Consider the following 24380-nt stretch of genomic DNA (forward strand, 5'->3'; position numbering starts at 1 on the left):
ATATTCCAATGTTTTATTCCAGAGTTCTTGCAAACAACTAACATGCCCCTGAGCAATGCTTTTTAAATTGTTTGTTTAAAAATTGTGCACCCGGAATTATCCAAAATAATTCCAATACTGATAGTAATTCTGGATTTTTGTACATAGTGAATGACATCTGGTGAGTGACCTTCACTGGACGAGAATGAGTGTCCTTGTGTGAGAAAGAGTTTTTGCTACGGTTGTTGGGCCCCTCGGCAGATCTTGATAGCAGTGATGGTGATACCTTAATTAGAATTGCATGTTGGCTTCCAGAATATTGTTATGCAATGATTCCTCCCCTGTCACTGGAGCAGGTTTCAGAGAATAGCATTGGAAGGACAGTCCTTTGGTAGTCTTATTGAGAGGTGTCTCCAGTCTTGTTTAATATTTCTATGAAACCTTTGCCACAGTTCTTAGGAGTTTGAATTTGTTTTGTCATGACTTTCAGACATGCTACAATTATACTGGATTAAAAAATCAGTGCAAAATGTTTACAGTGGTGGATAGGGAAGTGACTAGTCAAGATCTAGTACAAGTTTCAAAGGTGAGGGTCCTGGTAGGAAACATTATCTGAATTCAGACAAAGATCAAATTATGGGTAGTCCTCAATTTACGACCACAATTGAGCCTAAAATTTATGTTGCTAAGTGAGACATTTGTTAAGAGAGTTTTGCCCCATTTTATGACCTTGCTTGCCACGGTTGTTAAGTGAATCACTGCAGATGTTAAGTTAGTAATATGGTTGTTAAGTGAATCTGGCTTTTCCATTGACTTTGCTTGTCAGAAGGTCAGAAAAGGCGATCACATGACCCTGGGACACTACAACCGTCATAAGTATGAATCTGTTGCCAAGCATCTGACTTTGATCACATGACCACGGAAATGCTGCAACGGTTGTAAGTGTAAAAAATGGTCATATAAGCCACTCTTTTCAGTATTGTTGTAACTTTGAACCATCACTAAATGAACTGTTGTAAATCGAGGACTACCTGTACTCAAAGAATGAAGGCACAGATTGGTTTCAAAAACTAGCACTTACTTAAATCAAAATGTCACAGAAACAGCTTCAGATTTGAATGAGCTCAAGCTCAGCCATAGATTTTTAGGTGAATTCTCCTGGTTTCCACCTACACAGAGTTGGCCTTGCTTAGATCGGATAGGCTATTTAGGAACAACATCCTAATTCTAATACTAGAAGGCAAAATTTAGAAATCCAGTGATGGAGCATCCACAATTCTAATCCTAATTCTAATTAGACTACTACTTCCAAGGTGCTCTGAAACCAGACACTTCTCACCTCTCCTCTTTCTGGTGCTCTTCTTGGAGACAAGCACAGTGGACTCTTTCAGGCTTGGTGGCTGTGTCCTTAGTTTCAGTGTTGGAATCCAGGGTGGCAGCGTTAGGGATAGCAAAAGGCACTCCTATTAAGAGCTAGAACCCTGACACACTCAGGATGGTCTTGACTCTATTCTTATCCAGTTCCTTGGAAGAGAACCTATCTATGAATATCAGGACAGTTGACTTAGCTTTATTTCTGTGTGATCTCAGAATCAGGACAGATTGCCTGCAGCCTTCGATACAGTAGTGGAATGGATGAGAATCAGTGCTAAAGCTGAATCCCAGTATGATGGAAATGGTTTAATTTAATGTTTACAAAGGGCAAGAATGCCTGGGTTGTGGTCCCACTAAGAGAACAGATATAAATCTTGGCTGTTGTCTCTGGAGTCCCAATGATGTCAGTGGTTAGGAGCATTTACTGCTAGCCGAGGCTGTACATCAGCTGTCCTCATTCCTGGACACAGATAAGTTGGCCACAATGGCCTTGGCAATCTCAAATTTGGATTTGCTGCAGTTTACCTAATGCTATTCATTAAATTCTTACATTGTAGCCCAAGATAAGGTTGCAGCATTCTAGCAAGAAAGAAACAATGGAATTTTCTTTTTTTTTTTGCTGAATGTGTAATATGTTTGATTTTAATCACACTTTTACGTAGGAAAGAAGCATTCGTTCATATGTATGTCATCTGAATGGTTCCTTTAAAAAAAAGGAATGATGGATGGTTTTTTTCCTTTTGTCTCTTTTATGCCACCATAACACTTTAGTGTTTGTCTTATATTGCTATGTCAATCTCTAGAAAAGTCATAATATTCCCTCAAATGCATTTTTTTTTGTTGCAATACCTCTAATTCCTGAGATTCTTGAATATAGTTTAACCTTTGAATTCATCCACATGGAACAGGGTTGAATTTTCTCAACTCTTAAATTTTGTATAGAAAAACAGATGTGCTGATTCATCTTTCCTCATATATTATATGACATATATTATTCTATTCTATTATTCATGTTGTTTTGTATTTTGTTATGGATTGCACCAGTAGAGGCTAAATCAGTTTCATTGTATATATGTACAATGACAATAAAGGTGGTGGTTATTATTATTATTTCTCTTTTATTCATTAAACATGAAACTCAGTCAACTGAACATTTAAAAATGTGTCACAAATACAATTGACTGGTGCTAATGGTTGATACGGGTTGCTGCCAGTGTCCTAGGTATCAACCAAGTATCTTCTTAAGATGTATGATGTTCGAGTAGTGCAGTTTTTTGCAGTTCTGCTGGTGTTATTGCAGGAAGTTATTGTTGTTGTTATTGTTATTATATACTTTATTCATTAAACATGAAACTCGGTCAACTGAACATTCATAAATGCATCACAAATACCATTGACTGGTTGTTGTTGTTATTATTATTAAACTGCTATCAGCAGCATATTAAAATAAACCCTCCCTGTTTATATCTCAAATTCAGTCCCAGATATGTGCAGGCAGCTAACAAACCATCTATATTTATGTCTCTTAAAAAAAAAAAAAATCTAAGAAAAATCTGGAACACAATTATGAAATATAATGCACTCTCCGAGTTTTAAATGTGTCTTGTTTCTGGAGCTGCAGAATAACTTTTGGGAAACTCTGGTATAATTGCTTTTTGATCAATATTATTTAAGACAGGACTACTAATTGCTTTTGGATCAATATTGTTTAAGCAGCACTGCTGAGATAGCTATTTCAACAATTCTGTTTTCCACTTTACACCAGCGGTCTCCAACCCTTGTAGTTTTTTGGACTGGCGGGGGGGTGGGGGTGGAGGAGGGAACCAGGACACGCAAATGGTGGGCTGGTGTGCATGTACGTGCACAGTTCAACTTGCACAAGCAGCAGACCAGCGCATGAGCGCACAGTTCAACTTGTGCTAGTTGAGCTGCTCACACAGGTGCATACATGCCAGCCCCCCACTCATGGGGCCTGGTTGAAAATAAGTTGGGGACCCCTACTTACACCATTGTACTTGCAAAAATAATAGATAGAAACAATTACTGCAATTTTCTTATAATGTGTGATATATTCTTTAAAAATGTGAATAGAATAGTGCTGCTACAAACTTGTTCAGATTTAATCTCTGTAAGCAAAATACACATATTGTCAAAATTCTTAGTTGTGGCCTCTGCCTGTAGTTGCTTAAAGTGATCGTGCTTTTCCTGCAATGTGGTCCTGGGACAAGGCATATCTATCCCAAGAATCGGTTGTTTCTTTTTATTTTTATGAATATGTAAAAAAAAAAAACACCTTCTGTGTCTACCATAAGCTTATGGTAATAAATGTGCTGGAATTCAGTCTCTATAATCCAGAGAAAACACGGGAATTGGTTTTATAGTCACTATTTGGTTTCTATATCTTGAGGATATAGGACCCGGATTGTGGGGGCAATAAACTGACTTTGTATAAAAGGAACACCACTTGGCGGGGGGGGGGGGGGCGAAAGCCCTACTAAGCAGGTATATACAAAATATGAAGGCTATTGCTTAACACATTGTAAGCTGCCCTGAGTCTCCGGAAAAGGGCGGCATATAAATTGAACCAATAAATAAACAATAAATAAATATACCCTGATAGTTCTGTCATTCAACCAGTTGGTCTCTGAATAGTCACTTGGGGAGGATGCTAAATGAGACCGAGAGGGAGGGAATGCTCCTGCTAGGTCTCTCGCGGCATTTGATAAAATCAGCCAGGGTATCTGCTTGACCATGTATGCGTTGGGCATTGGAGCCACTGTACTACAGTGATCTCATACCTTCCCGAGTCTATGAGTCCAGTAAGTGGTAATGGGGAATAAGTGCTGAAATCCTTGGTTATTCCTGCATGGGATGTCCTATAGCTTGATTTGGTCTCTCATTTTGTATAGCATCTATATGAAGCTACTGGGATAGGTAATACATTGGTTCATGGTTGAGTTATTATCAACATGCGGTTGTTTATCTTCTCTCTAGGCCAAGCAAGAGATATGCTAGAGGTCCTAGCATGGTATCTGGAGGGGGGCCAAATAGTTTCCTGCTTTACAACTTTTGTCTGCGTTAAGCTTAGTGTGCCAGAGTGACCATTTTAGAGCAGAATACCAAAGTGACGGTCACTCATGGTCTTATCATCTTGCATTAATGGATTAATTTTATGACCTCTATTGGGGTTGCCTCAGAAGACTATTTGTATTTACAGATAGTCTTCAACTTATGATCACAATTGAGACCGAAACTTCCATAACTAAGTGAGTCAGTCATTAAGTGAGTCACACCCGGTTTTACAACTTTTTGTCCCAGTGGTTAAGTAAATTACTGAATTACTGTGATTGTTAAGTGAATTGTGCAGTCATTGGGCAAATCAGGCTTTCCCCATTGATTGTGTTCCCCCTGGGAAGGCTGCAAATGGTGACCATGTGACTCCAGGTTGCTGCAGTCTTTCTAAATACATGCTGGTTGCCAAGTATCCAAATTTTGAATGCATCAGAGCTGTGATAGCCTTAAGTGCAAGGACTGGTCATAAATCACCCTTTTCAGTGGCATCGTAACGTTAAATAGTCACTAAATGAATGGTTGTAAGTTGAGGATGTAGGTTGGTTGCTAGCTCTTATCCCCTTTATAGTCTCTATTTAATTGCCTGGATTTTTAGTGACTGTTTTAATCTATTATTATTATTATTATTATTATTATTATTATTATTATTATTATTATGTAAAATGCGAAATATTTATACAATCTGGAGAGAAACATCATCATCATCATCATCATCATCATCATCATCACAGTATACACAGCAAACAAGATGACCATGCTGGATTTCGTATCCCAAATCACTAGTCGAACACTTCCCAAGCATTTAGGATTGCGTGATGTATCGGCGGATTATGTGAGCAGATTCCAATAAAGTCGCATAACTGGGATCTGCTTGCATAATCCGCCGATACATCACACAGTCCTAAATGCTTGGGAAGTGTTTGACTAGTGATTTGGGATATGAAATCTGGCATGGTTATTGTTGTTGTTGTTATTGTTATTGACAACAACAATTTTGCAAAAAGTCACCTTACTTTGAATTGCCTATATCTGTGATGGCGAACCACAGGTGGCACACGGAGCCATATCGGTGGGCACATGAGCGTTGCCCTAGCTCAGCTCCAGCATGCACGCGCATGCCAGCCATCTGATTTTCGGGCACACTGGAAGTTGGGAAATGGGCCGTTTCTGGCCTCCAGGGGGGTGGGGAAGGCTGTTTTCACCCTCCTGAGGATCCTAGAAAGCCTGGGGAGCCTGGGGAGGGCGAAAAATGGGCCTACCTAGCCCACTGTGCCATTGCGTGCCAAGAGCGGGGGGGTTGCATGTACATGCTCAGGGGGGCCGGGACGCATTGAATTATGGGTGTGGGCATGCACGAGAGAAACACCCCCCCGCGCTCCCCCTGCTTTTGGCACGCGACGGCAAAAAGGTTAGCCATCAGTGGCCTATAATCTAAAATGTTACCTTAACAGCAATTAGGTAATTAGGTTCTTGGTGAGGACTTGAACTGTTAAGTTTTTACCAGTCCCAGATTGTGAATCAAATTGAAGATTAAAACAATAACAACAATAATTTCTATGTTATCCATCTTACTGTTATATTTTTATAGTTGTGAACTGCTCTGAGCTTGTGATCAGAGCATCATGAAAATTGTGTGAAATAACTAAGTAAGTCTCTGTTAATGGATAACTGTTCAAAGGTGTGAAATTGGGGGAAATGTTTCTTTGCTTCCTTGAAGAATCCCCCAAATGCAATTATTCAATATTTCATTGTTAATAGAAGATCAAGGTCATCCTATTCGTTTGTGTAAATACTCTGTTCACTTAGCATGTTCAGAAGCCTGCGGGAACAAAACCATTGTTCAGAACTAAGCTTAAGGTTTACAAAGGTTAATCAGTTCCCCTCCCTCTAATTCTAATAGCATTACCTTCATCCACAATATACTCTACCAAGCTTGGAACTATCACTGTGAAAGGGATGTTGTTTATTCTGAAATGAATAATTGGCTGAAATAAAGATGTGTCATTCCTACTCAACACTAGCAAGGAGTTGCATTGGTCATGGGCTTGAAAGAATAGAATCAGAAATAAGGGATAAAATGATTCAGGTAGCAAATGAGATTTTTAGCTGCTTGGCTGGCTTCACTTGAGGTAGCAGATGTTTAATCAGTTTATTTGGCAAAATAATCTTGTTTTGATTTTCTCTTCTCTCTCCAACCCCCAACACTGTGCCTCCCAAAGGGAGTGTGATAGCCAAAACTATTGCCTGCCATAGTGTGAGAAATGAATGGTAAGTTAGCTTGGACAATCTCATTGCACCAGTTGGATATGCAACCCAACTGGTTTTAGATCAGTGATAAGGCTTTTTTCAGTGATAAGACACTTTTTCCATTAGAGCATTAGATTGGAGTTCTCATTTGTGTGTGGAGAGAGAGAGAGAGAGAGAGAGAGAGAGAAGAAGGGAGGGAGAGGGGGGCATACTGAAGTCTCTTTTCATGTGGATAGTGTCAAGTGCCAGGGAAATCAGAAGATTTCAAATGAATATAGGTTTATTGTATGCTAATGCTCTCTACAAGAATCTGAACTATTAACAGTCAAAACAAATTGGCAGTAGATAAGAGTCAGTGGAATTCAAGATGGGCTGGCCTTAGATCTCTTATGGGCGTGAAGTGATTCAAGACCAGGGTGGATTTGATTTAAATCACTAGTAAAAAGGCTTGATTTAAATCAACTCGGTTTCAATCATAATTTTTAAAGAGCAACTGTCATCTCTGTCCTGCAGCAGCTCCTCCTCTGAACTGCTGTTGACTCACCGACGGTCCCAATATTGCAGAATATACAGCCTCATGCTACATAACTAAGCTCCATTTTATGCTGAATAAACAAAATTATTAATGTATCTTAAATAGAAAACTATCTTTAGATAGATTTTTTATTCCGAAAGCATTTTATTAAAATACATTTGATAAAAATTTTTAAAAAACCCGATTTAAATGAAAAGAAATCCAATTTAAATTTTAAAAATCAATTTTAAAAAAACATCGATTTTTATCCACCCTGCTCAAGACTGATGATACGTTTGACCCCTTCTCCGGGTTCAGCCTTGTCGTCTCCTACAAGCACAGCTTGAAGATTAGTCTTCTTCAACCCATGCTCTGAAATTGGACTGGACTGAACTTCCCAAATTCCCAATTAACATGAGAATCCAACATATTAGGAAAGCAAATTGTTATTTGGCATTGAGAACAGAAGCAATTACAGTGTTGTTCCCCTTATTAGTATGTTTCCTTGGTGATATCAGAAACATCTTCAAGAGCTCTATTTTATAATATTCTCGTTGCAATGCTTCTGATTCAATGAAATTTAATGGTGGATTTGATATTTACCTACTCATAAATATTTGTATTATTTTAAAATTTTAAAATTTTAACTTTTATAATTGAGAGTTTTTAAACTACTTGGTTCTATATGATTCTTTGTGTTGGTAAGGTTGTTTTATTAGTATGCATCTAGAAATAATCTTTTCTAAAATATAAATCTTTTTATAGGGATCTTAATGTACTGCTTTATTATGAATTATGAGTTCATAATTTGTGAATGGGTGGCTATTTGATACACAATCATTTGTATCAATGATTGATACACAATCATTTAAAATAAAGTGCTAATATAAATAGTAGCACTTTAAATAAATTCTTGAATATATTCTTCTGTATTTGTTTTTGTTATAGCTACCAGGCTAGATCAACCTTAGTTTCGATTCAGGTCCTAAGAAATGTTATCAGCAAAAGTATGTCTGTCTAATTGGGGGGAGGGAGGGGGAATCTCTCGTAAATGTATTCAGAATTGTTACAGTTCTACTTCCAGCTTTGAAATATCATTTTTTTTCCATCAAGTGGCAGAAATCCTTGTAACATTTATTTTCCTACTGAATTAATTCATGTATTCACCCTCCTTTAACAATCTGAATGGTGGTTCCGTAATCCTCTGAGACAGCATTTTAGCTGTAGGGAAGAGAAGGGGGGGGGGAAAGATCATAAAGAACTAGCTAAATGGCCAATCAATTAGCAAACCCTTTGAACCTTTAGAAAGGTATTAAAAATGAATTTAGGTCAGAATTGAGTATGTTTTTGAAGATGCTTTGGCACTGAGGGAGAATAGACTTGAAAGTTTGAAAAAAAAGTTTAAAAAGTTTGAAAACAGAGTTTGTTTCTCCACATTTGTTGTAGGGAAAATAGTAGAAAATAAATAAAGTTGAGGTGGGCTTTGTTAAGTATCATCAGCTTTTCTGGGCTTTTATATACATTTGCAAGGGATGTGGTGGCTCAGTGGCTAAGATGCTGAGCTTGTCGATCAAAAGTCAGCAGTTCAGCGGTTTGAATCCCTAGCACCGCGTAATGGGGTGAGCTCCTGTTACTTGTCCCAAGCACATAAAAAAAATGCAAGTAGTAAAATAGGGACCACCTTTGGTGAGAAGGTAACAGTGTTCCGTGCGCCTTTGGCATTTAGTCATGCCGGCCACATGACCACGGAGACGTCTTCGAACAGCGTTGGCTCTTCAGCTTTGAAACGGAGATGAGTACCACCCCCTAGAGTCGGGAACGACTAGTACATATGTGCGAGGGGAACCTTTACCTTTTTTACCTACATACATTTGCAAATGAGAGAAATTAAGAACGAATCATAAAATGACTGCCTAGCTATCAAAGATAAGTAGGTTGCCTAATTAAAAGGCATAAATTAGGTTGGAAGTCCACATGCCAAGCTTTCTATTTCAAGCCAATACAACTAAACTAAAAAGACTAAACTAAAAACTAAGCTAAAACTAAATTATAAACCAAACTAATTTTGTGGAATGAAAGCTGATGAGCCTAGGATTTCATCCACTGGCCAGAGAATCTCGTTTCCCTCTACACATTTCATCAAGATGTTGCCAGGACATGTTGTGCCATGGTTAGAGGCGCATGGGAAAAGGCCCTAGGGCTGTGTTCTCTTGTGTCACTTAAATGAGATGGGTGGCCATATAAATGCAATACAGAAATAAGGCAGGAAGCTGCCTATTAAAATAATGGAAATTTAATTCTAAACATATCTATGTAGGACTTCTCTGCTAGTCTCTGTCCGCCCTAAAATAAAAGGAAAAAATCTCTAATCCCCACAGAAAGAAATGTTCCTCCCTCTCTTTCTGAGATTTCCCTAAGCTAATGTTTTCCTCTTTAGGGTTGGGGCTTTTACCTAGGAAGGCTTTGATGTCCATCTAAATGCGGGAAGGACAAGCAAGCAAGGAAGCTGAGTGAGGTGAAGGAACATGGCCAAAGCTGTGAGGAGGGGGGAAAAAACCCCACCAGGCTGGGATATATGAGAAGAGGAAAGAATGTGGGTAGACAGAAGAAACCATTCTTTCCTATGAATGCTTATTTGCATATAATTGAGAAAGAGGGCTTTAAGCCAAATGCAAATGGCCTTTAAAATTCATTCTGGAAGGTCTGACTCTGAAGGGACTCAGCTTCAGTTGGCCACCACTGCTGCTGTCATGGCACCCATGGGTGCTATGCTAAAGACCCCACTACTAGAACTGTGACAGGCTTTTAATGATGATGATCATTTTTTTAAAAATACCATGGATTCTGTGCTGAACTTCTTGTTCTGTTACCAGCCTCTTTCCCTCAACCCCCTTATTATCTGACTCTGGTTTGCCATACTGCATGGTGGCATTCAAGGATTAGCTTCTGGGCCTGAAAGAAACAGAAATAGTTGTGATTCTTACCAAGCTCAGTTAGCAAATTCCTTGTCTCATTTGTAAGGTGCCATAATGACAAAGTGATTGAATGACTTTGGGGACTGTGGAGCTACAGTAGGCAGGAGGACTTGCTCACAGCTTGTTACACACAGTGAACAAAGAGCCTTTCTTTTCAGTGATTATGGAGAAAAAAGGTTTAAGAACATAGTTCAGTAACTGGAGGTAAGTGAACCCTTCCTTATTCTGCGCCTGGCTATCCTCCTCTTCCCGTATGTGTGGGCACATATTTTTTTATTTAGTTATTTGTATCCCATCTTTATTAATTTTACAAATAACTCAAGGCAGTGAACATATCCAACAAAACCTTCCTTCTCCTATTTTCCCATGCGCGTGAGGCTTTTTTAAACAAGAAAACCTGTTAATCACTCAAAATATTTTAAATTTGGTCTCAGCAGAGCCCAGATAAGTTTAGACTTGATTCTCTGCCATTCTCTGTCTATACGCACAATCATATACTCTTTGTCAGCTGCCACAGTATTTATATAAAAAGCTTTTGATCTTCCATTTTTTGACTATAAAAGTGATAATTAACCATCCATACTGGGGCTGTGTGTAGAGGTGCAATGTTATAGATGTACAGTACATGGTTACTACAAAATTGAGATCTGCAATAAGATGAGCTTAGATTTATCCAGGATGAATTAGAATCAAAGTACAGATTTTGGGTGGGATAAAAACAGCAACTTTTATCCCAGTCAAAATTTCTAAGTATCTCAGCCACTACTGCCCCACTGACAAGAAAATGTGGGCTATAGGAAATTGGACCTTTAATATCCAGTTTGCTGACAACCAGTGATTCTTCATTTGGAACTTCCTATCAGATGACTTAAATGAGAAAAACTGAAATAAAGGTATGGCTCAGGTAGCAGATTATACCAACAGAAATCCATCCTGATGACAGTTGGTTATTCTCCTGTCAGCAAATTTTTAATTTTAGCAATACTTGTCTGGTTATTCTGGATTCTTTGAGGTTTCAGTGACGTGGACAGGGCGTGTGAATAGATTGCCACTCTTTTTTTCCCAACTCTTGGCTCTCTGCCCCTTATTTATTTGCATTGATTTGATTTATTTGCTTCCCATCTCCCCTCAAGGCGACTCTAGGTAGCTTACAATATTATAACCGAATAAAAAAAATTAAAACTATAAATGGCAATATTAAACTAATTTAAAATTGATGAAGATGGGGAGGAAGGGAGCAAGATGCACACGGGGGGGTGGGGAGATTATTTTAGTCCATTAACCACTTCAGGATGATGTATCCCCCATTGGCACCTCAAGCCAATTGACAGAGCCAGAACTTCAGCCCCTTTCAGAAGGCCAAAAGTGTGGGTGTGGATCTCACCTTGGGGGACATGATGTTTCAAGAGGCAGGAAAGGCTCTTCTGGACCTCACCAGGCAAAACTCCTTCCATTGATGGGGTCTGCAGCATGCTCCTTTCTGCTGGAGTAGGTGGGGTGAGCTAATCCCCCTGAGAAACAGTTTCTCAGATAGTCTGGACCTGTGCCATGAAGAGCTTTAAAGATGATATCAATCACCTTGAATTCGACCCGGAAGTAAACTGGCAACCAGTGCAGCTTGTGGAACAGCGGTGTAACATGGACCACTCTAAGGGCCACAAGAATTGTCCTCATGACTGCATTCTGCACCAGCTGTAGCTTTGAAATCCTCTTTAGGGTACCCAGTGGTGGGATTCAGCCAGTTCACACCACTTCGTGAGAACTGGTTGTTAACTTTCTGAGCAGTTTGGTGAACTGGTTGGAAGAAATCATGAGGGTAGAGAACCGGTTGTTAAATTATTTGAATACCACCACTGGGGTAGCCCCATGTAGAGCTGTTGCGATAGTCCCAACGTGAGATGACTAGGCCTTGAGTGGACTGAGTTCATAGATGCCCAATCCAGGAAGAGGCACAACTGGCGCCCAACACAAAGTTGCAGAAAGATCTCCTAGCCACGACCGCCACTTGCTCATCAAGCGGGAGTCGTGAGTCAAGAAGAAATTGTGCACTGAGTCTGTCTGGGGTGGTGGGACCCTATCCAAAACTAAAGATGTCAAACCCTTGGTTCCTGACTCCATGCATACGAAGCCACTCAATCTTACCAGGGTTCAGCCAAAGTCCATTGTCCCCCATCCTGGACCTCACTGGACCTCACTCTGTATCAATACTAATTAGAACCTGCCTTGGAGAAAGGAGCCAAATCAGTGCAAGACTTTGTCATCCAGCCCCAAAAAGATACCACGGCAACTTTGTCACTCACAGGTATTCCCAAAAAATACCATGGTCAATGCTACTGAAGGCTGCTGAGAGGTCAAGGAAAGCAAGAATAGTTGCACTATATCCATTCTGCACTTGCCAGAGATCATTGATCAGTCAATGCTGTTTCTGTTCTATAATTAGGCATAAATCCTGACTGGAAGGGGCCAGATGATTCCTTGCTTCCATTCATTTCTTGTTTATTTTATTTTACTATGGTGGCATGCTGGCCTTTTCTTAGCTTAAAATAAATTTTATATATTTACTGTGATTTATGATATGAAACTATTCATGCTAATAATTTATACTTTTATTTGTTTCAATATGCTACAGTATTCTGTCTATGCATCTATGTCATTTTTTTTCTTTCCACTTTAATTTCAACATAACACAGTTTTATATTTTAAAATGTCTGCTTTGGTAGTTAATTTTTTAGAAGAATACAAAAATCTGGGAAACCTTTGGAAAGCAATTGGAAAAGCTTTCAAACAAAGGAGGAGTTCATGTTTTGTTATCAGAACTGTTTCTGATTTGCCTTGCAAACATTTGCTAGAACCTATCTATTTGAGCCAATTGCCTTCATTCAGGTTGTTTATAGCTGTGATAAACTAGAGGTTACTTCTCAGTTAAATAACCTTCTTTAAAAAAGATCTTTAATTCTCGTAAACTCGCTAACGGTTATTTTATAGCAACCGGAGGAATTAAATAGTTCACCATTATTTCCTTTTTAGCTTTTTTATTGTCTCTCTGGAATGGTGTATAAATGTGGTTTATCTCTATGCCTCTATTGATGGCTGATTTGTCTGAATGCCAAGCAACCAGAAATTCCCTAGCATTTTTTGGCATTTAGCTTGATCTAGGATGCTCACACTTTCCCAGTTGAAATGGTGATTGAGTCTGTAATTTTTAAGAGTTTTCATTGTGTCTTTTTGACTGCTAGTTGGTGTTCATGGATGCGCTCTGCTAGTTTTCTGCCTGTCTAGCCTACATTGTGGCTATCATAATCATTACACTATATCAGTGGTGGGTTGCTCCTGGTTCGGTCCGGTTCTATAGAACCGATAGTAAAACTGGTGGGAGGCTCCACCCACCCGTCCTGATGTCATCATGGGCAATCTGCGCATGCGTATAAGTGTGCATGTGCATGGATGCTCCCATTGCGAACCAGTAGTAAAGGTAAGTGGAACCCACTCCTGTTCCACTACAACTATATGTTGTAGATGACTTCTGCTTTTCCTTGTTGATTTATTCTTTTCTTCTTATTATGTTAAGATGTTTTGAAGGGCTTTGGTTGGTCTGATACTATGTGGTTGTAATGGTCTGTTGGTTGTTTCTGATATGTTTATAATGTATGGCAGTATTGCCCTTTGCATAGCTTGTGTTGATCATACTATGGTAAATCGAGTAGTCAGGCACCTTTTGATAAAACCACATGGGTATCCATCCATTTTGTTGAAAGATGTTGGATAGAGAATCTGTTTCCTTTTTCCGCTACTCTGGGTTGCTTCATTTTGCTTGTAATTGTCTGAGTAATGTTCTGACACAGCTCCTCTGGTGGGAGGTTGGGTTGTTACTTTGGTAATGGAGCAGCACTTGGTTAGCGGTTGATACAGGTCTCAATCCTGAAAGACCCTACCAAAAAACCAGGTCTTTATAGTTTTCCAGAAGGACATCAGAGTGGAGCTCATTTGTGGGATTGCTAGTCCTATGAGGTCTGCCTTGGGAGGCATGTTCCATCTCCCTTCAACTGAATAATGCATTTTTGAAGGATTATGCAGTGAGGGCTTCTCTGTTGCTGCTTCATTTCCTAAGAACACTGCTTCAGAAAGACATCAAGAGCTTGGTTTTTCAAGGAGCTAGGGACCAGGGTGTTTTGTGATCCCCATGGAGTGATGAGAGATGAGAGATGGTTGAAACTGTATTTATGTACTTCCCCATTTAATGTTTACACTTTTCACACACTGAGTGTTATTTTTATTGGTTTTTGAATATAAACTGCCTATGTCCAAATTGGTGGCTATATAAGACAAATAAATAAATAAATAAATAAATAGCCTATCAAGCCCCTATGTTTAATTGGGGGTTGAAGTATAATGTTTATATTAGTGTTGTAAAATCTGAGAAAAATATCTTTGTAAAAATATATGTAAGATGGCATCTGACCAAATCAATTAACTTATTTAGCCATGTTGTATTTACATATTTCATCGTATATATCTCATAGCTAATTGTTCTTCAAAGTTGTTTCGGTTTCATATTTTTCATTCCTGGCAAACTGAATAGTCATACAAGAAAGTTGTAGGGCCTGGAATTCATATTGCATGTAGTTATATAGTTAAATCATAGAATAAGTTCTTAGAATACATTATTATCTTAAAAAATATCAATCAATCAATCAGAATAGAGCTGGAAAGGACCTTGGAGGTCTTCTAGTCCAGCCCTCTGCTCATCAGTGACTTACGTTTGTATTGCCTGTGTATGTGCATATGGGAGGATTCTTTTTCTAAGAATTCATGGGATAGTGGGTTAAACTCTTGTGTATTTCTACATGTGGTATAGAAGAAATAGAAAAACACAAATGGCCTTCACATTTAGATTGCTAATGTCTTTTGTTTTCTTATAGACAATCATGGAACAATTTAATCCCAGCCTCCGGAACTTCATATCTATGGGAAAGAATTATGAAAAGGCCTTGGCAGGTAAGTGAAATAACACTGTATTACTTTGTCATGGGTGTAAAATGACAACTGTAGAATTGGCAACTCTTTTTTTTTTACCTTTGGTGATGGCAAAGGTGGGGAAAACTAGTAGTATCTGTGGAAAGTGTTGCAGCATCATTCTTAGTGCTAAAGAGGCTTTCAGCTATCCCAGATAAGCTACAAAGCAGTTGTTTGAATTAAGTTACAAGGATAGTATTCTTTATGATATATGAGGCATGAAAGCTCTCTTTAAGATGATGTTTTAGAGTGCCATAATACAGAAGATCTTTACAATTATGAGCCATTAACAGGCTGCTGGTTGACCAACAAGATAACCCATTCTGTATTGTTGGGACTTCCGTTTTCTTAGTCTCTCTATGTCAGGGGTGTCAAACTCAATTTCATTGAGGGCTGCATCAGGGCTGTGGTTGACCTTGGGGGCCAGGCGGGCGTGGCTGACTGGGTGAGCGTGGCCAGTTTGACGCCACTCCCCAAACTCTGGCATGTTTTCTCTTTGCATTGGGTAGACCAGGCCGAAGCCACGCTGGCCCGATATTTCCTCTTTGCATTGGGTAGATCGGGCCAAAGCAACGCGAGTAGACCGGGCTGAGCCAATGCGTGTAGACCGGACCGAAGCAACGCAGGCAGGCCCCTTACATTTTCCAGGATAGCCCCGCGGGCTGGATCCGGTCACATCATGGGCCAGATCCATCCCATGGGCCTTGAGTTTGACACCCCTGTTCTATGTCATCTTCTCTTTTTGTACTTTCTTAACATACTGTACCTTTTTAAAAATAACAATTGCATACTGTAGTGTTGTATTTGCCAGTATAGGGTCTTATTTTTAAGCTGAATTGGTAGAGATATACAAAAGTTTTGAATTGAAATGTTTTTGAAATTGAAATGCCCTACATCAAGTTTAGAATAATTGTTTTGAGTGCAAGATGCCCCGTTTCAAGTTCAAAATGGGCATTTCAATCATTTTTAAAGTGTTTAAAGTTCAGTGACACATAAGATGAAAGCTTGGAGTTAAAATTAGGCAAAAATGGCTTCATGTTGTCAACTTTAGCCAGTGTGTCTATTGCAATTTTATCCACATTATGGATGTAGTGGGATTGATGAATAATTTACTTAAATCTTACGTCTTGATGGCACAGGTAGTCCTTGTTTCATGACGAGTTGCTAAATGATTGTTTGGAGTTACTTTGGAAAGGGTTTTTTATGGCCTGCAAAGTTTTCCTGACCATTGTAAAATGTCACCCTGGTCTCCCACGGTCACATGACCGGTTGCAACTGACTCACATTTATGACTGGTTGCAGCTTTCTGTGATCATGTTATTGCAATTTTTGATGTTTTTTGCCAGTTTTCAGCAAAAAAACAGCAAAAAACACCAATTGGATATGCTGTATTCATTTAATAATTAAGTGGTTTGCTCATTTAAGTGGTGACTCATTTTATGATCATCGCAAAAGCAGTTCCATAATCAAATCAGGTCACATGACCATCCTGATTTATGGCCAAAATTCCAGACCCAACTATGGTCATAAATCAAGGACTATCTGTATTTCACATCAGTCTTTGTAACGTATGTTATCATGACAACCTTCTTAGGCAAGATCAGCTGTATCCAATGTTGTAGAGGAAAACAGGGGTCGAGTTGGTGAAGGAATTCAAGAACTGTTAACAAACAAAAGAGACAGTAAATGGCTGTGGGAGGCAAGTGTTCCAGCCCTAGGACAGGTGGAAACATGAGAAAGAGATCAAAATACTCAAAATAACCACTGTATAATGTAGATGCAGTAACCACATCTCCTATATTATAAAGGGCAGCATTAAATACAAAATAGTATCTAATTACTAATCGGGGTGTGTTTCTTGAAAAAATTCTTCTTAAATGATTTCACACTCCCTTTGTTGTCCAATGACTTTGCCAGCTTGGTTGAAATACAGCATTGGCCAGCATCCTTGGGATTTTTGCGTGCTGATTTTTATTTAAATAAAATTTGTGCCATCAAGTCATTGTTGACTCTTAGTCAACCCATGGATCTCCTCTAGGATTATGTATCCCTGATTTTGCCATTCAGGTCTCTCAAAAGTGCACCTATCACCACTGTAATCATATCTGGCATCCAGCCACCTTGTGGTTGGTTATCTTCTCTTTCCTTCTACCTTTCCCAGAGTTACAGAGGTTTTTTTCAAGGGAGCTGTGTCTTTTCATAGTATGTGCAGAATTCGAGCATAATCCTTTGTTCTATGATTAATATGTTTGTTTTCTTGTATTCTCAAGATTCTTCCTCAACACACAAAGTTCAGAAGTGTCAATACTCTTTCTACCCTTCTTCTTTAGAGTCCAAGCTTTTGCTTCCATAGTGCCACAAGAAAATAATTGCCTGCACAATTCTGATCTGTGTGCACATCACAGTATCAGTATATCTTTTCTAAGTCCTTAATTGCTACCCTACCGGGCGCTAGTCTGTGGCTTATTTCTTGACTGCTGGTTCCTTTATTGTTGATAAAACTATCTATCAAAAGGCTAAAAGGAAGAAATTACCTACCATTTCAGTGTCAATTCTACGGTTGGTCGCAGCACCTGGTATTGTTAGTTTGGGCTTCTGTATGTTTAATATGTCATTTTTTTCACTGTGTTCTTTGGCTTTCATTATGAGAGCCTGCAGATTATTTGCGTTTTCAGCTATCATATTAATGTCATCGGCATAACATTAGATTATTGATGTATCTTTATCAGTTTTAAAACCTCCTCCTCTTCCAATCCGGCTTCCCTCAATATATATGCAGCATATAGGTTGAATAAATAAAAAGATAGCTTTGTCCCACTGCTTTGCTAATCTGGAGCCAGCAGAATCAGACCAGCGTGAATACTGGATCTTCTGATTTAGAGAAATCTGTTAAAACCAGCTGCTTCTTACCTGCCAGCTACTTAGCAAACCTTTGAACTGTTTTCGGTGGCTACTTGAGGTGCTGATACCTGCTAAATGTCTTGCATTTTCTAAGGTGCAGACAGAGCTGGGCTTTCTCATACCAAGAGAACTCCATATACATTCAGGAGCTGCATTTTTCTATTCCATGTATTCAGAGACTGAATTGCAGTCTTCAGAAGAAGCTGAAGTATTGAAGCTTTGATTTAAATTATGTTTTGGCGATCTTTTGCCAGAAAGAAAATTTACATAAGAAGATGTTATTCTATCATAAAAATGCATGAAATTATGCAGCCTTCTTTTGATGGCATTTTGGCATATAATGCTTTTCTAGCTCATCAAAATAAAAGAGAATATTTGTAGATCAGGGTTGAAATGAGGGGTCCTTGCTATTGTCTGAGCTTAGTTGCTTTCTTACAGATATTTCATTACTTGAACTAGATAACATTATTATTGTATCAGCACTGATGATGTTACCTAGTTTGGGTAACGAAACATCTGCAAGAAAGCAACCAAGCTCAGAGAGCACCAAGGACTCTTCATCATAATAAATTGATTCATATACCCAAGGATATCTAATAGACAATTTTGCAAGAATAATATTCTTTTTCCACATTGCTTTGGATCAGTATAAGTAGTCCTTGACTTACAACCAGTTGTTTAATGACTATTTGAAGTTACAACAGCCCCAGAAAGGGGCCATCGTGGCGCAGTGGTTAGGGTGCAGTACTGCAGCTACTTCAGCTGACTGCTAGTCCAGCAGATCAGCAGATCAAATCTCACCGGCTCAAGGTTGACTCAGCCTTCCATCCTTCTGAGGTGGGTAAAATGAGGACCCAGATTGTTGGGGGCAATATGCTATTTAGTATACTGTCTTTGGTGTAAGCTGCCCAGAGTCCTCGGAGAGTGGGCAGCATAGAAATATGAATAATAAAATAAATAATAAAATAAATAAAACATTGCACCAATGCCTGCCCACCCCACAGTCTCACAACTGCATTTTTGGACCCGGTTTGCATTTACTACCAGTTGTGGTGTTCTGCGGTCACGTGACCACAATTTGTGATGTTTTTTTGAAATTTCTGGCTAAAAAAAACACATGCCCATTGAGGAGAATGGATTTGCTTAATGATCACATTAGTTTGACTTAAACCAATGTGTGATTTGTTTAATAACTACTGTAAAAATAGTAAAAAAAAATAATTCAGTCACATGAGGACCTTGATTTATGACTGAAATTCCAGTCCTAATTGTGGTCATGTGTCGAGGATTATCTATATAAACATTGTAAGCATAAATGAGCTATCCAGGAGCCTGGATAGCTCAACAGACTAAAAAAGCCTGTTATTAACATTCAGCTGTCTGCAATTATTGCAAGTTCGAGTCTCCCCAGGCTCAAGGTTGACTCAGCCTTCCATCCTTTCTAAGGTAGGTAAATTGAGGACCCAGTTTGTGAGGGCAATAAGCTGACTTTGTATAAAATATACAAAAGTATGAAGGCTATTGCTTAACGCATTGTAAGCCACCCTGAGTCTCCGGAGAAGGGCGGCATATAAATCTAATTTTTTTAAAAAATGGATAGGGATGGGAATCTGTACCCCCTACCCCAGATGTTACTAAATTGCATTTCCCAGCACCCCTCGCTGTTGGTCATAGACTCCTCACCTTTGATACACATTCTATGTATGTATGTATGTATAAAATATGGATGTTTGTGAATGCTTTACAGTTGAGTAGCCTATGATATGAGAGGGAAATTGTGTACTTGCATATACAAGACGTTTGTGACCAAAAATCAGCAGAAGTAAAAGACATAGCATGATTTATGACAATGCAACTAATTTAAAATCCAGCATTTCAATATAACTCCTTTGTATTCTTGCATGGAAAACATTTATTAAATGAGGTTAAAATGAATATTTATGACCTTTCTGTGTATTTATTCATGATAAATCAGTTACTTTGCAATTCAGATTTTTCAGAACGATTTTTAAAAATTGCATTATGTACATTTATCTGATACATGTTTGTTTTTAGGCAAAAGCCAAGAAGTAATCTACACCATTAACTTTCCCACAATTAAGTGCACATCCAGATATTGGTTAATATAATTATTGCTGAATTTTGAGAGTTGTTACCCTTCTAACAAATGCAAGAAGATTTATTATGAGGTCCAATTATGCTTTGGATTTTAAGATGCAATATAATAAAAGGCTGAAATTGTTATGGGCAATTTAGTTATGGTAACTATTATGGAATAGGCAGGAGGTATAAATTAAATATAGGACAGACAGTGAACTGTAATGTCTGGGAATTCTGTCTGTTGAAATCCCAACACTTCTGGAGACTAAGTGGTAGTAGAAGAACTAGGCACGGAGGAATTACAAGAAAAACTCTTCTCCTGGTTTGTTAGTGAAATGTGGAAAAGTACAATTTTAAGGGGTTTACAATTACATTTATTAAAAAGAAAGAATAAACATTTAAAGAACTATTGAACTTTGGCTTTCGTTTCACATAGCTTTAAACCAAATGGTAACTGGAGTCCTTATATGCCAATATGTATTTGTATCATAACTGCAGAGCCCAAGACACTTATTGGAGGATAAGTGGGCTTTTAGAGCTCAGGGTTTTTTTTAAAGGAACCAGTAACTATGCTTTAAAAATAAAAGAGGAATCAATTAACACCCTGTATTATAGAAGAGGGATGTGATTACATTAAACTCATTTAACAAAACTGTATTTCAAAAATACTGCATAACTATACTGTACATAATACTGTAAGAGAAATACATTAAGATATCTGAATGAGAATTCAGATCAAATCAAATTAAAATAAAATAAATAAAAAATAAATTGATGCTTCCACTCTAGTTTCATCTGATTCTAGCTTTGATTTACACATTTCCATCATAAATCTATAATAATAAATAGCAGTCTCCCCCCCCCCCTTTCATTTTCTGATCTGGGTTCTCTTGAAATGCAAGCATTTTAAATCAATAGCATTTGCAAGAACAACATAAGAGACAAAACTATTTTCACAAATTGCCACAAGTTAGGTGACAAAGCCTATGCAACGTGTTCTTGTGACTATGAGGAGGTCTCTGCTTATCTAATTAAAATGATGTGTGTGCACTTAGAATTTCAACAAGCCCCCTTAAATCTATGAGCTGCATTTGAAAGTCCATGCTAGTTAGTTTCTTACTAATATACCATAGGCTAAATAAATAAATAAATAGATCTTGATAATATTACCTTGAGCCTTCTTAAGGTAATATCAAGGACGTGTATGCTTTATTGGGCTGTCTTGGAAAAGGTAAATTCAGCCTGTATGCCCAGATTCCAAAAGCTTAAGCAATCCAGACAAATCCATCAGGTTGGTAGCTTCCCATTTTCTGACTTTGAAGAAATTTCAAATTCTTAACAAAGTTTGGGAGTGTCCTGATGATAAAAGGTCCAACACATTTTACATTTTGGCTCTTCCAAGCCTAGATGCCATGCATTATGACATTTGGGAAGCTGAAATTCACACATCTCCTGGAGGCCCAGATTAGGGAAGACTGATGGAATACAGGTAGTCCTTGATTTACAACCATATGTTTGTATCGAACTTAGAAAGGCACTGAAAAAAGTGATTTATAATTGTTTTTCACACTTATGACCGTTGCAGCAGCCCCACAGTCACATGATCAAAATTCATACGCTTGGCAACTGGCATATATTTATTTATTTATTTATTTATTATTTATTTATTAAATTTTTATACCGCCCCTCTCCCGAAGGACTCGGGGCGGTGAACAGCCAGAATTAAAAACACACAATACAAATATTAAAATACATTAAAACGAAATTAAATTATCTTTGGCTTCTCCAATTTAAAACCCCTTACCCATAAAATTCCCCAATTAAAAATTTTTTAACCCAGCCCGGCTTGCTGAAATAAAAAAGTCTTCAGGGCCCGGCGGAAGGTCCGGATGTCCGGGATTAGTCGTATCCCTGGGGGTAGCTCATTCCAGAGGGCGGGTGCCCCCACAGAGAAGGCTCTTCCCCTGGGGGTCGCCAGCCGACATTGCCTGACAGACGGCACCCTGAGGAGGCCCTCTCTGTGGGAGCGTGTTGGCCGGTGGGAGGTTATCGGAGGCAGAAGGTGGTCTCGTAAGTAACCGGGTCCTAAGCCATGGAGCGCTTTGAAGATGAGAACCAACACCTTGAAGCACACTCGGAAGACCACTGGAAGCCAATGCAACTCGCGCAGGAGAGGTGTCACGTGGGAGCGCCATGTCGCCCCCATAAGTACCCGCGTGGCCACATTCTGCACCAGTTGGAGCCTCCGAGTGCTCCTCAAGGGGAGCCCCATGTAGAGAGCGTTGCAGTAGTCGAGGCGGGAAGTGACGAGGGCATGAATGACCATGCATAGGGAGTCCCGATCCAGAAAGGGGCGCAACTGGCGTATCAGGCAAACCTGATAGAAAGCCCTCCTGGCCACGGCCGTCATATGCTCTTCTAAAGACAGCCGTGGTCCAGGAGGACACCCAAGTTACGCGTCCTCTCCGTGGGGGCCAATGTCTCGCCCCCAATAGTCAGCGATGGCACCAGCTGACTATATCGGGACGCCGGCAGCCACAGCTACTCAGTCTTGGAGGGATTGAGTCGGAGCCTGTTCCTCCCCATCCAGGCCCGCATGGCCTCCAGGCACCGGGACATCACTTCAAGGGCATCGTTGGGGTGGTCTGGGGTGGAGATGTACAGCTGGGTGTCATCAGCGTACAGATGGCACTGCACCCCAAAACCACGGATGATCTCGCCCAGCGGCTTCACATAAATGTTGAACAGGAGAGGCGAGAGGACCGACCCTTGTGGCACCCCACAAACCAAGTGCCTTGAGGTCGACCTCTGCCCTCCAGCCAACACAGACTGCGACCGGTTGGAGAGATAGGAGGAGAACCACCGTAAGACAGTGCCTCCCACTCCCAACCCTTCCAACCGGCGCAGCATGATACCATGGTCGATGGTATCAAAAGCCGCTGAGAGGTCTAATAGGACCAGAACAGAGGAGCAACCTCTGTCCCGAGCCCTCCAGAGATCATCAACCAATGCGACCAATGCCGTTTCCGTGCTGTACCCGGGCCTGAAGCCGGACTGGAATGGATCTAGATAGACGGTTTCATCCAGGTACTGCGGGAGCTGTCGTGCAACCACACTCTCAACAACCTTCGCCAAGAAGCGAAGGTTGGAAACTGGACGATAGTTTGCTAAAACAGCTGGGTCCAGAGAAGGCTTCTTGAGGAGGGGCCTCACCACCGCCTCTTTCAAGGCGGGAGGCAAGAACCCCTCACTCAAGGAAGCATTTATAATCCTCTGGAGCCAGCCTCATGTAACCTCCCGGGTAGCCAGCACCAACCGGGAGGGACACGGGTCCAATAAACATGTGGTTGCGTTCAACCTCCCCAGCATCCTGTCCACGTCCTCGGGAGTCACAGGGTCAAACTCATCCCAGATAACCATCTCAAGACACACCTCGGACAACCCGCCTGTACCTACCCTGTCAGAGTCCAAGCCTTCCCGAATTTGAGCGACTTTATCGTGCAGATAATGCGCAAAATCCTCAGCACGACCTTGCAAGGGGTCTTCCCATGCTCCCAGATGGAGAAGGGAGCGGGTCACCCTGAACAAGGCAGCTGGGCGATTTTCTGCCGATGCGATAAGAGCGGAAAAGTAATTACACTTCGCCGCCTTTATCGCCACTAAGTAGGTCTTGATATAAGACCTCACTAGTGTATGGTCAGATTCGGAGCGACTGGCCCTCCAACTACTCTCTAGGCGTCTTTTCTGGCGTTTCATCCCCCTCAGCTCCTCAGAGAACCAAGGAGCTGGGCAGATTCGGCGCCGGGTCAGAGGCCACAAAGGCATGACCCGATCTAAAGCACCAGTGGCCACCCTATCCCAGGCGGCCACCAGGTCTTCCGTCGAGTCGCGCGCCAGAGTCTCAGGAAATGGCCCAAGCTCCATTCGGAACCTATCAGGATCCATCAGGCGCCTGGGGCGGAACCACCTGATCGGTTCCGCCTCCCTGTGGTGGGGCATAGCGGTCAGGAAGTCAAGTCTGATGGTTTATGATGGTTGCAATGTCCCGGGGTCATGTGATTATCTTTTGTGAATTTCCAACAATCAAAATCAATGGGGAAGCCAGATTACTTTACAACCATGTTACTAACTGAACATCTGCAGTGAGTCACTTAACAGCTATGGCAAGAAGAATTGTAAAATGAGACAAAACTCACTTAAAAACT

General features: G+C 40.1%; 1 protein-coding gene across 2 annotated transcripts in view; it reads left to right on the forward strand.

The window, feature by feature from the left end:
- Positions 1-24380, forward strand: part of BAIAP2 (BAR/IMD domain containing adaptor protein 2) — a 178682-nt gene that overhangs the window by 32733 nt on the left and 121569 nt on the right. For both annotated transcript variants that reach the window (XM_070934710.1, XM_070934709.1), the window contains exon 2: positions 15081-15156. In XM_070934710.1, coding sequence (XP_070790811.1) covers positions 15081-15156 — 76 coding nt within the window. The remainder of the gene's footprint in view (positions 1-15080; positions 15157-24380) is intronic.

Source organism: Pituophis catenifer, unplaced genomic scaffold (assembly GCF_029215685.1).
Source record: "Pituophis catenifer annectens isolate HBS135680 unplaced genomic scaffold, rPitCat1.0.hap2 SCAF_2, whole genome shotgun sequence".
Taxonomy (NCBI): Eukaryota; Metazoa; Chordata; class Lepidosauria; order Squamata; family Colubridae; genus Pituophis; species Pituophis catenifer.